General features: G+C 50.4%; 1 protein-coding gene across 3 annotated transcripts in view; it reads right to left on the bottom strand.

Annotated features, from left to right (window-relative positions):
* Positions 1 to 18,496, bottom strand: part of TMOD1 (tropomodulin 1) — a 105,236-nt gene that overhangs the window by 32,540 nt on the left and 54,200 nt on the right. For 2 of the 3 annotated variants that reach the window (XM_054031747.1, XM_054031746.1), the window contains exon 4: positions 16,993 to 17,112. The exons of the other annotated variant lie outside the window; for it this stretch is intronic. In XM_054031747.1, the coding sequence (XP_053887722.1) occupies positions 16,993 to 17,112 (120 nt within the window). The remainder of the gene's footprint in view (positions 1 to 16,992; positions 17,113 to 18,496) is intronic. 3 annotated transcript variants of the gene reach the window in all.

Genomic DNA, 18,496 nt, shown 5'->3' with positions numbered 1-18,496 from the left:
GGTTTGGTGGGGGGGTTCGGCGGCGCTCCGCGGGGGGCTGGGGGGTTCAGCGGTGGGGGGCTAGGGGCGTTCGGCAGGGGCGTTCAGCGGCATGGTGCTCCGCGGGGGGCTGGGGGGTTCGGCAGGGGCGTTCAGCGGCACGGTGCTCCGCGGGGGGCTGGGGGGTTCGGCAGGGGCGTTCAACGGCACGGTGCTCCGCGGGGGGCTGGGGGGTTCGGCAGGGGCGTTCGGCGGTGCAGTGCTCCATGGGGGGCTGGGGGGTTCGGTGGGAGGTTTGACGGCGCTCCGCACGGGGCTGGGGGATTCAGCAGCGGGGGGCTGGGGGAGTTCGGTGGGGGGGTTCGGCGGCGCGGCGCTCCACGGGGGACTGGAGGGTTCGGCGGTGGCGTTCGGCGGCGCGGCACTCCGCGGGGGCCTGGGGGGTTCGGCGGGGGCATTCAGCGGCCCAGCGCTCCGTGGGGGGGGGGGGGTCGGCTGTGCAGCGCTCTGCGGGGGGGCGGGTGTTTGGCTACGCGGTGCTCTGCGGGGGCTCGGGGGGGTTTCAGCAGCGCTCCGCAGGGAGTTGGGGGGTTCGGCGGCACGGCGCTCCATGGGGGGGTTCGGCGGCATGGCACTCCGCGGGGTGGGGGTGGCGGCGCGGTGCTGAGGGTGTGTGTTATGGCGGTGCTATGGAGGGCGGCACTCTTTTTTTTTCCTTGGGGCGGCAAAAAAGTTAGAGCTGGCCCTGCACCCCACACAGAAGCCCATCTCTAAAACCTCATGGGCAGTTTTCCCAAAGCCTGCCAAGACTTTGGCCTTACTATAAGCCTAAAAAAGACAAACCTAACGTCTCAAGGAGTTGAGGAAGCACCCTCCCTCAAGATCAACAACTATGAACTTGAAGTGGTGAATAAGTTCACATACCTGGGGTCCACTATTAGAGTCAACCTTTCACGTGAAACAGAATTCAACATCCACATTGGAAAAGCCACCACAACAATGTCTAGACTCAGTGTGGAAGGTTCGTGCCGGGGCTCGACCCTCCTGGACAGGCTCTGTGGTGTCAGAGCTGGTAATGGGGACACTGAGGAAGGAAGGACACTGAGGAAGGAAACACAGAGCCATCCCTGTTCCCATTCCCTTACCCCCTTAGCAAAACATGATTCCAATTTCCCCACCCCCATTCCCATTCCCCCCTTACTTCCTGATTGACTGCAGACTATATAGTAAAACTTGAGTTCTGCTTAGCTACACCATAACCAATCATTTTACTGAAATTTAACTAACCAGTCCTAACATACTGTAACATGGTTATTTAACCAATTATATTCCACCACCTTAATTGGTTTATACCCAACAACCTTCTGTAACTGTTGTTCTTCGAGATGTGTTGTTCACGTCCATTACACATTAGGTGTGCGCGCATCGCGTGCACGGACGTCGGAAACTTTTCCCCTCAGCAGCTCCCGTTGGGCCGGCAGGGTCCCCCCTCCCGCCAGAGCGGCGCCCCGCTCTAGCGTATATATATCCCTGCCAGCCCGACCCTCCCTCAGTTCCTTCTTGCCGGTGACTCCGACAGAGGGGAAGGAGGGTGGGAAGTGTAATGGACGTGAACAACACATCTCGAAAAACAACAGTTACAGAAGGTAGGTAACCGTTTTTTCTTCTTCGAGTGATTGTTCACGTCCATTACAGATTAGGTGACTCACAAGCTTATCATTGGAGGAGGGTAGGAGTCAAGGAACAATTGATTGAAGCACAGCCCTGCCGACCATCGCGTCCTCTCTGGTCTGATGATGGATCGCGTAGTGGGCTGTAAACGTAGGCACCGATGACCAGGTGGCCGCTTTACAGATTTCCTGGAGTGGAACCTGCGCCAAGAAAGCCGCCGAGGACGCTTGGGCCCTAGTCGAGTGAGCCCTGATCTCCGGGGCTGGTATGTTGGCGAGCTCATAGCATGTGCGTATGCAAAGCACAATCCATGCTGACAAGTGTTGCGACGAGATAGGCTGGCCTTTCATTCTCTCCGCAATGGCAATAAACAGTTGAGTCGATTTGTGGAATGGCCTGGTCCGTTCTAGATAAAATGCCAAGGCTCTATGGACATCGAGGGTATGTAGGCTGCGGTGGCTTGGGTCCGTATGGGGCTTAGGGAAGAACACCGGTAAACAAATATCCTGTCCCATATGAAATTGCGTGACCACCTTGGGAAGGAATTTAGGGTGCGGCCTCAGGTGCACCTTATCCTTATAAAAAACTGTATAAAGAGGTTACGAAGTGAGGGCTCTCAATTCCGATACCCTCCTAGCCGATGTGATGGCCACGAGAAACTCTACCTTCCATGAGAGGTGCATGAGGGAGCAAGAGGCTAGGGATTCAAAGGGCGGCCCCATGAGTTTAGTTAGGACCAGGTTGAGATTCCACGCAGGGACCGGCGGGCGCGAGTAGGGAAACACCCTCTCCAGCCCCTTGAGGAATCGGACTACTGTGGGGTTGGAGAACAATGAAACTCCCAACTCCCCAGGGTGGAACGCCGATATGGCAGCCAGATGCACTTTAATTGAGGCGGGGGCAAGCCCTTGAAGCTTGAGGTGTAGCAAGTAGTCCAGAATTGATGGGACTGAGGCCTGCAGAGGCTGTATGTGATGAGGCTTACACGAGTGGGAGAACCTCTTCCATTTGGCAAGGTAGGTCGCTCTTGTGGAGGGCTTCCTACTACCAAGAAGAATTTGCTGGACCTGGTGGGAGCACCTGTACTCCGTATCGTTTAGCCAGAGAGATACCACGCCGTGAGATGTAGCGATGGTAGGTTCGGGTGGAGTAGGCGACCCTGGTCCTGTGTGATGAGGTCGCAATGGAGGGGGAGGGCGATCGGGGCGGTCACAGACAGTTCCAGCAGGGTCGTGAACCAGTGCTGGCGTGGCCACACCGGGGCGATAAGGATGACTGTCGCCTTGTCCCTGCGGGTCTTGAGCAGGACCCTGTGGATGAGCGGGAATGGAGAGAAGGCATACCTCAGGCTCCCGCCCCACGGAATCGCGAAGGCATCTGCCAACAAGCCCGGGCTGAGGTTCTGAAATGAACAAAACTGAGGGCATTGGCTGTTGTCCTTGGTGGCGAAGAGATCCACCTGGGGAAACCCCCACTTCTGGAAGATTGAATGCAGGATGTCCTGTCTCAACATCCATTCGTGCATGTGGTAGGACCGGCTGAGTCGGTCTGCTAACCCGTTTTGGACCCCTGGGAGATATGCTGCGAGTAGGTGGACTGAATGGGCTATACAGAAGTCCCATAGGAGGAGCGCCTCGTGACAAAGGGGAGAGGATCTGGACCCGCCCTGCTTGTTTATGTAGAACATGGCGGTAGTGTTGTCCGTCAGAACTGACACGCTGTGGCCTTCTATGGTAGCATGAAAGGTCTGGCAGGCGAGGCGAACTGCCCTTAACTCTTTCAGATTGATGTGAAGCAACTTTTCTTCCCTGGACCATAAGCCCAGGTCCGACGTATCTGTTACTAACGTCAGAGTGGGTTGCGGGGTGGCGAAAGGGACCCCTTCGCAAACCTGCTGCTGATCGAGCCACCAGCGGAGGGAGTTCGACACCCGAGGTGGGATTATCACTACTAGGTCTAAAGGGTCTCTGTTGGAGCGATACATTTGGGCCAGCCATAACTGTAATGGCCTGAGTCTTAGGCGGGCATGTCTGACTACATGTGTGCAGGCTGCCATGTGCCCCAAGAGTTGCATACAGCATCTGGCCGTGGTTGTGGGGAATTGTTGGATGAGCTTACAACCCTTTGAATGGCCAAGAACCTTAACACTGGAAGACTTGCCCGTGTCGCCACCGAGTCCAGGACTGCCCCTATGAAGTCCAGTCTCTGCGAGGGGATCAGTGAGGACTTGGGCACATTGACCAGTAGACCGAGCTTGCGGAACACCTGTAGTGGCAGTGTCACATGGGAGTGGACCTCGTCCTCCGACCTGCCCGCGAGGAGCCAGTCGTCCAAGTACGGGTATACGCACATCCATCTTTTCTGAAGAAAAGCTGCCACCACGGACATGCATTTTGTGAACACTTGCGGGGCCGTGCCAGGCCAAAGGGCAAGACCGTAAATTGAAAATGGTGTTGGTTGATGGTGAAGTGCAGGAACCGCCAGTGGGCCGGGCGGATGGCGATGTGAAAGTACGCATCTTTCATATCGAGGGCAGCATACCAATCCCCCGGATCCAGGGATGGGATAATAGCGCCAAGGGAGACCATATGAAAATGTGCCTTGACCAAGAATTTGTTTAGTCTGCGTAGGTCCAAAATGGGACGGAGGCCCCCTTTTGCTTTGGGAATGAGGAAATACCTGGAGTAGAACCCTTTCCCCCTTAGGTCCGGAGGAACCTCTTCCACTGCTCCTACTTTGAGGAGGGTTCGCACCTCCTGCATGAGGAGTTGCTCGTGAGAGGAGTCCCTGAAGAGGAATGGGGATCGGGGGTGGGAGGGAGGGGGCGAGGAGAACTGAAGGGTGTAGCCCGCCTCCACCATGCGCAGGACCCAGTGGTCCAATGTTATATGGGACCAAGCACGGTAAAAATGGGACAGGCGGCCCCTGAAACATAAAGGGGGATCCGGAATAGAGTTTGGTACGCTGTCCTCGATCGCAGCTTCAAAACCCTTGCTTATTTCCCGGCTGTGGCTTGCCTTGGCTGTGGTTTTGGCCCTGGTTAGGCGTGTTGTTACGTCTATGCCTGTTATCCCTGCCCCTTCTGCGGTACGGTTCCTGTCTAGAACAAGGGTGGTATTGCCTCTGTGGTGGTTGTGGCTTAAAGGGTTTTCTCTGTGTCACTGGGGTGTGCATTCCCAGTGACTTGAGGGTTGCTCAAGAGTCTTTGAGGCTATGCAGTCTGGCATCTGTCTGGTCCGAAAACAAGCCTGACCCCTCGAACGGCAGGTCTTGCAGGGTGTTTTGCACCTCTGGGGGAAGGCCGGAAGCCTGTAGCCACGCCGAGCACCTCATCACTACTCCTGACGTGATTGTCCTAGCAGCTGCGTCCGCGGAGTCAAGGGAGGCCTGTAGAGAGGTTTTGGCTACTGCTTTCCCTTCGTCCACTGTAGCCGCAAACTCGGATTGTGAGCCCTGAGGCGGGGATTCCTTAAACTTGGAGACTGATGCCCAAGAATTGGAGTTGTGTCTGTTCAGAATCGCTTGCTGGTTAGCGATCCTCAACTGGAAGCCCCCGGACGAGTAGACCTTCCTCCCAAATAAGTCCAAGCATTTTGCCTCCTTGGCCTTGAGGACCGGGGGCTTGCTGGCCATGTTGCTCTCATTCGTTGACCGCAGAGACGACCAGCGAACAGGGTGTTGGGTGAGAGAAGAGGAAGTCGAACCCTTTAGAGGGGGCGAAGTATTTCCTCTCCACGCCTTTCGCAGTTGGTGCACTGGAGGCCGGTGTTTGCCATACTGTTTTGTAGTTGGACTGGACCGTTTTTATGAGCGGGAGCGCGATCCTGGAGGGGCCCTCCGGGCTTAGGATGTCAACCATGGGGTCCTCTTGCTCTACCGTCTCCTCCGCCTGCAACTCCAGATTGAGGGCTATTCGGCGTAGCAGTTCCTGGTGCGCTCGATGGTCAATCGGGGGAGGGCCGGACACTGTTGTGCCCGCCACAGCTTCGTCTGGTGAGGAGGAAGAGGTCAGGGCCTTTTGTGCATCTTCCTCTTCCTGCAACTCCTCACCGACCGGGCACTCCTCTGGAGTCTGCTCTATGACGTGGGTCTGAGACGGTGCCGGGCTCGGTGCCGAGTCTGCCCCTTCTTGCTCCGGTGGTCTGGAGACCGTGGCCTCCTTGCGAGAGGGTGGGCGCCACTGCGGAGAGCGGAATCGGTGTCCCGAGGGGCCAGATCTCGAGGTCCTGGACGGGGGGCTTGCTGGTGGTAGGCCCAAGGGGTCCAGAATGGCCATTGTCCTGGCTGGCCCCATTGTGGGTGCCAAGCGGCTTCGTGTTCCCTACTGGCCTGTGCCCTGTGGGCATATCTGCTGGACCGGCCCGAGTCTGCCTCCGAAAACACGGACGGTGATCTGGAAGGCCACGGCGGTGCCATGGAACGGTGCCGTGGGATGGTGCCGGTCCGGGGTCGGAGAGTAGTGCCTCCATGACCGGGATCGGGAGTAGCGTCTTGCTGACCTGGACCTGGATCAGTACCGGTGACCTCGGGACCAGAAACGACTGCGGGTGGTCGGTTTCGGGGATCGCGTGACTGACACGTCCCGGTGCCTACTCGAGTAGGGCTGCTGGGTCGGTGCCAGGAGCTTATTGGGGCCCGACGGCTGTGCGGCCCTCTGCGCAGAGGGAAGCCAGGAGCCCACCGAGGCGGAGCTCGACCGGGACCGGCACCGTGAACGGTGCCGAGATGGTGACCGTCATGGGCGCACCATTGCCGGCTTGCCTCTGGATGGCAGTCTCGGCGGATTGTCTTTAGCTTGGAGGGGGCCCTCAGCGGACAATTCAATGAGGTCCTTTGCTGCCTCAAATGTGTCCGGGGTGGAGGCCTGTCCCAAAAGCTCCTCCAGCCCTTCCTCCTCACTCGACGTGCCTATCCCGGGCCTCGACGGGCCTTTTGGCGCCGAAGCCACTGTCAGCAGGATCTGTGCTGGGGCCGCAATGGCCCTAGACACACTCAAGGTCTTCGCAGGTGCTGCCCTCTTATGTGGGGAGCGTCCTCGGGCCTTGGGTTGGCCCTTCGATTTTGCCGGCGAAGACGACTGGTGCCGGGGGTGTTCCTGCTGTTTCGGTGCCGTGGGCTTAGGGTGCCCCACCGGATTACGGACCGATGCCGGGACACTCCGCACCGAGGTTGACGGTGCCGTCGAAGTGGAGGGCTGTAACGCCGTCTCCATGAGCAGCTGCTTAAGGCAAAAGTCTCTCTCTTTCTTAGTCCTGGGCTTGAAAGCCTTACAGATCTTGCAGCGCTCTTTTTGGTGTGCTTCCCCCAGGCAACGGAGACACGAGTCGTGTGGATCGCTTAATGTCATAGGCTTGCGGCACGTGGCACAAGCCTTGAAGCCTTGGGCAGTGGCATGCCCCGCCGCCCAGGGCCGGTGCCAGGGTTGACCAAACACCTAACACAAAGAAGTTTAAGTATTTCTAAAGAACTGATAACTGCTAAGATTAACACTAGCTATTAAAGAATTGATAACCGTTAAGATAACACTAACTACTACGCTAAGGGACACTCTCAAACGAGAGACAGAGTTGTTCCAACGCTGCCACGGAGGGTACAAAGGAACTGAGGGAGGGTCGGGCCGGCAGGGATATATATACGCTAGAGTGGGGCGCCGCTCTGGCGGGAGGGGGGACCCTGCTGGCCCGACGGGAGCCACTGAGGGAAAAAGTTTCTGACGTCCGTGCATGCGACGCGTGCACACCTAATGTGTAATGGACGTGAACAATCACTCGAAGAAGAATTAATTATACAGCAGATAGAAAAAATTACAGAACCAGACAGAGACCATGCAAATAAACATACAAAACAATACAGAAGTGAGGATTTCACAACTACATTTATACAGACATAAGGGTTTTTCAGCTGTGTCTATTGATAAGTAAGTTCTTACCAGACAGAAAACTATCAACCTAAGTTTCCTTTTACATTTTCTAGGCTCTTTCCTTTCTTTGGAGGTGATAGGAATATCAGGACAGAATTGTGTTCCTAACAGCCCAATAGCACCTTATTTCCATGTGACTAGTTTGGAATGTGAGGATGTGACCATACACTTCCCAGCTTATGGCTGCCTCTGCTGCTTAGCCGAAGGCCTTAGCCTAAGAACCAGGCCTCAGACTGTTACAGAAGAGAAGGCCCTTACACATACAGACAGTGATTTTAATTCTTTCTTTTATACCTCTATAACTAGCTAAGTGATAAGAATACACCTAAATTCTTAAAATATAGGCCTTTACAGACTGGCCTGAATATCTATATCCTAACACTCCACCCCTTTTTTTAATTTTTCTTTTGGGATCCTCCTGTCCAGATATCCCTGGAAAAGCATAGGACATATGGCGACACATTTCCTGATAGGGCCAGGCATCAAGGTGGAAGGTGTTGATATTTCATTTGTCCCACTGCCCCTTGTGTAGTACAGTGCCCTGCACTTTCTCTCGTACGGGCATACCACACCTATTTCAATTAGTGTTCCAGACTTCCCATTATAGTGGGCCCAAGAAGGTTGGGTCCGGGTTGTTTTGCACACTGCGGGGTGAAGAGGGCTTACTACATTACTTATAGGTTATCTCCATATGCAACGTAACACAAGTACAGTTAACACTACACAATTTACAGCAACACCAAGTCCTGACCACTGCAGTATGGTCCAATATCCGAGCCACCATCAAAACACGGCCTCTCCTCCTTTGACAGTGTTAAAATTTTAATGTGTCTAGTTGCTGGCAGTTGCAACAAGCTGCCCCTGCAGGTTTTGCATGCTTTTGTCCACATTATAAGTTCACTGAATGTTCACAGAGAAATGAGTTATTGTCCAAACCAACTTAACCACTTGGTATGGAATTAGGCAGTATGCCTCAGTTTGATTATTTACAGCAATAAGATTTACAGATCCATTTGTGCTCCAAAGTCCAGATAGCAGCATGTAGATGGGTGTAGTTTGGTTAGGGGCTGGTGTAATTGTGTCCCCGGTAATATGTACATTTTTAGCAAAACACCTTATACACAGTACACCCAATTGTTTACCCCTTACCATAGGCCATTGAGCCTGCTCCTCCATAGTCATAGGAGATGGGCACATCCAAACATCTTCTTTGATTTACACCATTTTACACACCCCTTTATGGATTCCCAGTGAGCTCCTCCCCTTCTCATTATTCCCATAGGACTTGTGGGGCCTACCTTAGTTGCCGTTCTATTTCCAGGCGCCATGGTAGCTATTACACAGATGATGGCCTCCTAGTTGAGCATTTTGCATTCCCGTACACATTTCCCCCCCAGATCAGCCTTTTGAAGCCATCCCCCACCTACGTCATGCTAGCAACAATACAAACACCACAGACAAACAACACAAAACGTAGATCCATGGTATTCTGGGTTATTCTTCCATTGGCGCCAGCATGCTTGTAGAGTGTCTGAAAAACAAAACAAAACAAAAAAAACAATTTCCACCCCCCTGGTGGGGACAGATTATTGCTTAATAATAATACCATTTTTTTTTTTTTACAAATTTCCTTGCTAATTGCAGGAAAAACAGAAGAATTACCTCCAGGCTGTCCTTATTTTGTTCTATAGTCAGGCTAGTGAATTACCCCACTCACTGGTCATCTATGAAATTTATGAAGTGGTGTGCCTCAGTTTCCCCTCTTGTACAACCGACCAGGTTTGCAATAGTTTCTCTGCTGTACCAAGCTTTAAGTTTATTCTCAGGTAATAGCTCAGAGACAGCTTCAGATTTCAGCTTTGTACACCCACACACACCCCTTAGGGTTAACCTGTTCCCCTTATTTTCAGGCTTGACTTGTTTTTTCACCTCCCTTTCCTGGACGACCATAATCTGAGTCTTCTAGAAGTTTGTTTGCTGACCAGATGTATTCATTATTTCCAGATTCTTTGTGCTGCTACTTATGGGTAGTTTCCTCCTTTCCCCATCAGCTAGGTAATTTACACAGAGGCTTTTTTGGCTTGCCTCTGGATCCAAAGCTATCAGCAGCTCAGAGACTGTCTTAAAAGGGACACATTCCACTTCCACCAGAGTTTTTATTACTTTTCACTTTTATCTCCTGCTCCAAAACACAGAGATCTGAAAAAGAAAGAACAATCTACTATAGCTTCTTTTGGAGCCCTAATAGGATTTTAATTAAGTACCATGTTTTGTTTGAATTTTTTTTTTACCTGTTTTCCAATATACACTGCACATGTCCCAGGAAATTGTTTAACCTCCATAACATTATATTAGCCATATTAATTCTACACAAGGTGTAACTGCCTCCCCCGTGCCCACAGAGTTTTCATGCACCCCCACCAAAGCGACAGTCCGGTCCCCCAGAGCCACCCCAAGGCTCAGTGTTCCCATCATTGCTCCCCTTTTTCTTTTTCCTGTGCACACACACAAAACTCTATTTTTTGCCTAACATCCCTTGCATTGTGATCAGGGCTGGCTCCAGGCACCAGCTTGTCAAGCAGGTGCTTGGGATGGCCGCTCCGGAGAGGGGCGCATTTCCAGGTATTCGGTGGCAATTCGCCTGGGAGCGAAGGACCTCCTGCCGAATTGCCGCTGCAGATCGCGATCGCGGCTTTTGTTTTGTTTTGTTTTGGCTGCTTGGGGCGGCCAAAACCCTGGAGCCGGCCCTGACTGTGATTACTCTTTTTTACACAACTGTGCCCTGATTACACTCCCATCTTGTACAACCAGAGACAGCCAACAGCAGTTAAGTTAAATTACAATAGAAATCCCTGACATTTCTTTAGTGATTTTGATCACATTACCCAATAGTCAAATAATTTGATTAGATTATTCCTCTGCCTGCTGCCTGCAACAGTCCACTATAGACCATTTCTGTGGGGAAAAGGGCCCATTTTCCCTCAGAATAGCTGTAAAGGCTTCTGGGGACAGAACCATAGTGGTGGTAGTAGCCACTTTGCCTGACCCCCTGGTATAATTTAATTATCAAGCTTCCATCCAATGTGACTGCACAGAGTTGCACATACAGTTACATTTATAGAACTGGGCTTTATTATTAAACCAAAAACTTGCTTTTGTAACACCACAACTGTTACCTATACCATTTTCACAACTTCCAAATGTTTACTTTTCTCCAAACCCTGTATTATTAATTTTTGCAAAAGGTATTTGTAACTTTTTACTTACTTTTTTAAATCACTTACTCCTACATTTAGTTTTTTAAGGTAGTGCACTTTGTCTCTAACAACTCAGCCACCAAGTACAATTATTGCCACACAGCTGCCTTAACCTGTGCTGTCTTTACCTTGAGATTGTTCAAAGGGCAGTAAAACATTTGTCTCCATGGCTGCCCATGGATCTGTTACTCCAAAAATTCCAGTGGACTACAGCAGAACTCTGCCATACTTTGTCCCAAACAAAACAAAACACAAAACATTTCACATAAGTATCCAAAGTCCCCTCCATTAAAACTTCAGAAAAATAAAAGTATGGAAAGGCGGGGGGAGAGGAGTGGGAAGAGGTGGAAAGAAACCAATGAAGCTGGTCAGGTCAGTTTAAAGTAGAGGCTACCAGCAGCAAATTAAGTAAACTGAGAGAAAGAAGAAGGAAAAGAAGCTAAGGATATAGTTAGCGCTGAACCAAGAGTAGGCTCCCTGGGTTGGAACAGTTGGGAACCTTCCCCCCAGGTTCTCACCCTGGCTCTGGGAGAAGAGTTGGGGTTACCACCTGCTCCTATAAACCCTGCCAATTTTCACATTGAAACCTTTTCTTTTTTCCTCCACTCCCCCAGGACCAAGTCCCAGCTCCTGTCTCTAAAGCTGGTCTGTTAACTCTGCTTCTGACTCTAAACCCTGTTGTGCCAAATTATCTTTAACCACCTGAACTACTCTACACCCCTTCAGCAGCCCTTGAAACAGCACCAACCTTGAAAGTTTACTGGCAGCTTCCCATAATGCTGCCCTTACTTCAAACCTCTCACAAGTGGACTGAAGTGCCTCCTTTCCCTGGAAGGCATCCAGTCCCCATGGGCAGGGACCTTCTTCCACTACCCATATACCAAAGGAGGGTGGGCTCCTCAGCCACCCCCCATCCCTCTAGGTCCCCTAACACTTCCTCCATTTCCTTTTTAATCTCATCCCAGGCTGACCCCTGCACCTAGTATGGGCCCTGGTTCGTCCTTATCTATTTATCCTAAAAATCCTTTACCCTGGCTTGCCAGAACCCGCAACTACCATCACGAGAGTTCGCTATACCCCCTCCAAGCAGCTGTGCAGACTGTTGGGGAGGGGGACTTACAGGCTGCCACTGTCCTATCCAATGCGATGCATCCGAGTCACCGGCACCAAGATGTTGGGGGGCTTATTCCTTCACCCTCTCACTTCCCTGGTCCTTCTTGCATGAATAGAGAACAACAATACCCAAAGTCCAAAGGCGCAAACAATTTGATGTTTATTGGGGTGAACTTCCAGCAAGCATGATTCCAGTTTCCTTCCTCAGTGTCCCCATTCCCAGCTCTGACACCACAGAGCCATCCCTGTTCCATTCCCTGTTCCCCTTCCCCCCTCAGCAAAACATGATTCCAATTTCTCCATCCCCATTCCCTGTTCCCATTCCCCCCTTACTTCCTAATTGACTGCAGACTATATAGTAAAACTTGAGTTCTGCTTAGCTATACCTTAACCAATCATTTTACTGAAATTTAACTAACCAATCCTAACATACTGTAACATGGTTATTTAACCAATTATATTCCACCACCTTAATTGGTTTACACCCAACAAAATTAATTATACAGCAGACAGAAACAATTACAGAACCAGACAGAGACCATGCAAATAAACATACAAAACAATACAGAAGTGAGGATTTCACAACTACATCTATACAGACATAACGGTTTTTCAGCTGTGTCTATTGATAAGTAAGTTCTTACCAGACAGAAAACTATCAACCTAAGTTTCCTTTTACATTTTCTAGGCTCTTTCCTTTCTTTGGAGGTGATAGGAATATCAGGACAGAATTGTGTTCCTAACAGCCCAATAGCACCTTATTGCCATGTGACTAGTTTGGAATGTGAGGATGTGACCATACACTTCCCAGCTTATGGCTGCCTCTGCTGCTTAGCCGAAGGCCTTAGCCTAAGAACCAGGCCTCAGACTGTTACAGAAGAGAAGGCCCTTACACAGACAGAAAGTGATTTTAATTCTTTCTTTTATATCTCTATAACTAGCTAAGTGATAAGAATACACATAAATTCTTAAAGTATAGGCCTTTACAGACAGGCTTGAATATCTATATCCTAACAAAAAGAACAGGAGTACTTGTGGCACCTTAGAGACTAACAAATTTATATCCTAACAGACACCCAACACAGCGTTTCAAGGATGTGTGCAAGCGAGACCGCAAAGAAATGGACATGGATGTGGACAACTGGGAAGATCACACTCAGGACTGCAGCCTTTGGAAACAAGAGCTTAACAGAAGTCTGCAGAGTTACGGAGGAAGCCGTCCAGCTTAGCAGAGGAGAAAAAAGCTTGCCGAAGGCAGAGTCCGAAGGGTTGAAACACCACCTTTAAATCTGACAGATGCGGCAGGGAAAGATTGTCTCTCTCGAGTGGGTCTTTTCAGCCATGGCTGTGGCTGCCATAAAACCAACTGAGTAATTGCTTTATCTCTCAGGGGCACATACCCATGGTCTCTTGAGACTGAAGGATGCCCACTAAAACTACTAAAAAAATGTCAGTCTTTTTAATTCTTCATTTCTACGGTTAAGAAAAAAAGAGTCCCACAAACATTTATATTCATTATCTCAACTATGATGGGTCATGGAGAAACTAAAATAGAGACTGAATTTACTGTCATCCACCACAAAGATATAATAGGGCCTCACGCAGACGTGACCCTAATGTGCTATGGCATTCCCCAGGCTGTATAGTCAGGGGGAATTGTTTTACAGACAATCACCAAATAACTTCCATTGTTGCTTGCAGTGTTGTTGTAGCCGTGTCGGTCCCTGGATATGAGCGAGACAAGGCCGGTGAGGTAACATCTTTTATTGGACCAACATCTGTGGGGGAAAGAGTCAGGCTTTCGAGTTACACAGAGCTCTTCTTCAGGCCTGGGAAACATACACGGAGCATCACAGCTAAATGCCTGGTGGCAATAGATATTCTAAGGGGCCATTCGAGGTAGAGTGGCCTGTTAACACCCCTGCAGTCATAGGACAAAAAGGGGGGCTAATGGGTTACAGACTGTGGTAATAAGCCATAAATCCAGCGTCTTTATGAAGACCGTGACTTTCGTGTCCAGCAGAGTTATGGATTTAAGCTCCCAGGCTCACCCGTTGAAGGTGCTGTACCTGTGACCTTGGAGGAGGGGGACAGAGACAGGTACGACTGGGCTTAGCTTAAATAAGATCTGTTACCCACAGTGTCACCTAGTGGCTGAACGTGTAATACAGTTTAGTATCGACTACAGGCAGCCTGTCTGGGAGCTTGATACTTGTTTCCCGTTTCTCTAGCCAGATCTGGGCCATCCCTGGCACAATCTGGAGCCTGGGGGCTGATTTACACTACACCACCTGGTAATGGTCCCCAAGGAATCACCTGCCAGATGGGGTCAGCTGCAGCTCAACACTCCCTCTCCACCTGCAAGCAGGGCTGCAGAAGAGCTGTTGGGTGGGCACTGGGGACTGGTGGCTGGTCTCTGCTCCCTTTGTGCCGCCTGAGCAAAACCAAAGGCTCTACTGAAATCCTGCCACCCCGAGCACATCTGTGCTCTTCAGCTGGAAGCACAGCAGCATTGGCTAGTGCCTGCACCGACACCAGCCAAGGTATGATGCATGGTGAGAAGGGGGAAAGCAGATCTTCCAGAAAGGCATCCAGCCATGATCTGAAGACCAAGAGATGGAGAACCCATCACTCCCCTGGGCACCATCCTCAGTGCTTGTCCCTTTGTTCAGGCTGGCTTCAGATGAGGATGCTATACCCAAAACCAAGTCACTCACTTAATAGAAGACACTGAAGATGCCTTTGAGAAGAGCAAGAAAGCTGGTGCTGTTCTGGAGGATCTGTCAGCTGCAGATTATACCGTCTGGCATGTGGGGCTGACCACTAAGTTGTTGCAGACGTTTCCCTGTAAGCCCATGATGTGCTTTATCATGGAAATGATAACAAATCAGAGTTTCATCTTGCCAACTGGAGCATAGGTGCCGACTCTGTGGGTGCTCCAGGGCTCGAGCACCCACGGAAAGAAATTAGCGGGTGCTTAGCACCCACTGGCAGCCAAGCTCCCCCCTTCCCCCAGTGCCTCCTGCCTCTGGCGGCCCCCCCGATTAACTCCTCCCCCTCCCTCCCAGCGTCTCCTGCACGCTGCAGAAAAGCTGTGGAGGGGGGTGTCGAACACTCCCTGGGTGGAGAGGAAGTCAGCGCCTATGAGCTGGAGACAAAGTCAGCTGGCTTAGACAGCTCTGTAACAGACTCCCACAAGGATCCGTTCTAGCTGCTCTCCTCTTCAACATACCTACTTACGACCTACTCACAAGAAAGGCCGATAAGTACATATGTGCAGATGACATCTGTTTTGTTGACATGGGTGACGATGGACATGATAGCAAAGGGTCACTCAGCCAGGACATGAATGTTCTGGACACAGAATGTAAGTCTCCACTGACAAAGGTAAGTGTGTCTAAGACAGTGGTCACAACCTTCCAGCTGAAGGATCCCCTGACCACTCAACCCCTTACAATCTGTGTTGAGGATCATCCTCTCCCTTTCCAGCCAGTTGTCTTTACCTAGGAGCCAAACTGGGCCACATTCTAAGAGAGCACCCCCTAGAGCACATAAAGAAAATGATCACCTCCAGCACTGCTGTGATACAGAAGCTATCAGGAACCTCCTGGGGAGCAAAGGTAAATGTTCTATGAACCTCGGTCCTGGCGCTGGTATTGAGAATAATGTGCAACCTGCTGCACACAAGGCTGACAATGGTTCCAATAGGTGCAAATGAGCAATGTGCACTTCCCAAAAGATCCACCCAGCTTCAGAAGAAAACGCCTACACCTGCAGTTGCTGCTGACTTGCCATGACTGACTTCACAACATCCTTTTGTGGCGGTAGTTCATGCACCGCCACAGCACTGCTGGCCCAATGCCAATCTCGGATGAACAACAGCATACCAGGGCTGACAACTACGTCCTTGTAGTGTGGCAGCAACTCTGGGCTAGAGAGACAGGTATGCCAACGAATTTCAGAAGCCCTAACTTACATCCACATGTTTGCAACCTGGGACGCAGATCCTGGACTAGGCTTAACTGGCTGGTGACTGGAACGGCCAAAGTGGCTGCCACCATGCAGAAATTTGGGGTTAGCCCCATCTTCACAGTGTGACTGTGGGGCAGCAATGAAGACAGTCAACGTGATGGAGGAGAACTCAGTTAGAAGACTCGAGGGTGGGCTGTAACTCCTGACTACCCGTGATGGTGCAGCCATTAGATGGCCAAACAAATAGAGATCGACTTGCGATGCATATGAAAGGAGATCATCCTACTGTTACAAATTTGTGCCTTATTTCTCATTTGAATTTGTCTTGCTTTAACTTTCAGCCATGGGTAGTTGTCATGCCTTTCTCTGCTAAATTAAACAGCCCTTTAATATCTGTAAGAAAGTCACCTTTTGATCTTCTTGACATTTCCTAGCAAATCCTAGGGTGCTAGATAGAGGGCAACACTCCAACATTCAGATTCACCCTCTTCTGCAGCTAACAGCAAAATTTGACTATCAGAAAGAATTGCAATGAAACAAAACCTTTCCAATGCTCAGAAAGGGTCTCTTTAGAAACTGGCCCCCTCTCTGCTACAGCTCTAATCCACCAACTCTCAGATCGGTGCCCAAACAAACCAAACCCATCATGGACGAGAGTCAGACTAGATTCTATGTGCTTCGTTTAAAGGACACACTCGCATAGAATGTGCAGAAGCTGCGTGTACTGGGAATAAATGCAGAGACTCAGAAAGAGAAAGAAGAAAAAGCAAAAAATATTTCCTCTTTTTTTGAGTAGATACTTTAAGACCCTCCCCATCCCTAGATCAATCTGGCCTCCGGTTTGGAACAGACAGATGGGCAGACTTTAGTCTATAATTCCTTTGTAGTCAATAAGTAAATCCTACCAAATCCTTTACCTGTGCAGGGTAGACTTTGTAACCAAATCTTAAGCAACAGCGTTACAATAAAAAGCAGAAAGCAGCATTTGTGAAGAAGGCAGTAACCTGTTCCACACCACAAATAAGGAGGATTAATAGTAGACAAGTCTGTAAGACTCTCTCCCCTGGAACTGGATCTTACCAGCAATATCGCAGAGTTCTGCATCAGACGCATTAGCCAGGGCTTCCTCCAGCTCTGGCTCCAGCGTTACTCGTTCCAAAACAGGATCAATTGGCTTCTGCTTGGGGACCCAGACTTTTCCTATAAATACAAAGTGATGTCAATGGCATTCCAGCTGCTGGCTCCTGTTTAGCGATCACTGAGTCAGATTTACTTGGTGCACAGATTCACTTCCAAAGAACTCTAGGTGAAATTCCCTGGAGTGCAGAAGGCTGGCAGAAGGACGTATACGGTGCTTAGTCCTGCTGCTGACCCTCCGCATGGAGTGTGTTCTGCCCTCTGACTAGCTTTACCCGGAGGATGAGTTATGGATCCTAGAGCAGTAAGCAAAGAAACCCTCACCAGAATTCGGAAGTCACAGGCGAGCAGACTCCAGAGCTCTGCAAATCCATCTCAGATTTATTGTAAATGGGCTCCTGCAACTGTCTGGGTCAGAAGTGACTTGCCTGATTTCTTAGGCCTGGGGATTTTATATATTTACTGGCCTCTCTATAACAACAGTACCTACAAACTGAACAACATTTATCAAAAACACAGTGCTCAGAGCTCATACATGTCCCGCCCTTCACAGAAATATGCCTGGCCGAAGGCATCCAGCTAGCTAGACCAGCTACCTGTTTTTCTATTGTGCATTTGCTGTGGCAAATGCACAATAGAAAAACAGACAACAACATTTAGCCAAAAGCCTAGCAGCCTGATCTGGAGCTGGCTCAAGCTCTGATCTGAAGGGCAGTCGGGGGAGCAAGTTCCAGAGGCAGGTCCTGCCCTTCCACTGACCTTGGAAACATAGCACCACAGCATCTCTCCAAGAGACCTCCGCTCATGGGCAACCTAGGGAAGGAGAGGCCTCAAGTTCAAAAGGGCTTGGGTAACCAATAACCCAGTTCTCCCATGTTACTGTGAACCCCAGGCCAAGTTTGGATTCACACACAGTCAGGTCATTGCAGGCTCACTGCGACCACTGGCCATACTGGAAAATATCACTGTGGCTTACGTAGGAGTAAAGACAGGTCTCAACTGGGACTCCAAGCTCCCTCCCCAGGTCTGGAGTGGTGGTTGTTGATGGTTCAGACTAGAAAGCCCAGATCCAAACCAACCCCTGTGGTTCTGAGTTTGAGTTTTCCACATCCAATCTGGATTTAGTTCCAAGGCAGGAGAAGTCTGGTGAGAATCACTGATCTCATGAGATTTCCACCACTTAGGACCAAAAATCTCAGAAAACCAATTCACAAGGACTTGGACTGTCTAATCCAAACCCAAAGCCTCCCCTAGACCTAATCTGGGTCTGAGCACTGTCTTTTCACCAACTATCTAGCTGGTGTGTGCCTATGAGTCAACAGTGTGCCCTTGTTGCCAAGAAGGCTAACGGCGTTTTGGGCTGTATAAGTAGGGGCATTGCCAGCAGATCGAGGGATGTGATCGTTCCCCTCTATTCGACATTGGTGAGGCCTCACCTGGAGTACTG

Source organism: Malaclemys terrapin, chromosome 6, assembly GCF_027887155.1.
Source record: "Malaclemys terrapin pileata isolate rMalTer1 chromosome 6, rMalTer1.hap1, whole genome shotgun sequence".
Taxonomy (NCBI): domain Eukaryota; kingdom Metazoa; phylum Chordata; order Testudines; family Emydidae; genus Malaclemys; species Malaclemys terrapin.
This window is presented reverse-complemented; position numbering and strand designations above follow the sequence as displayed.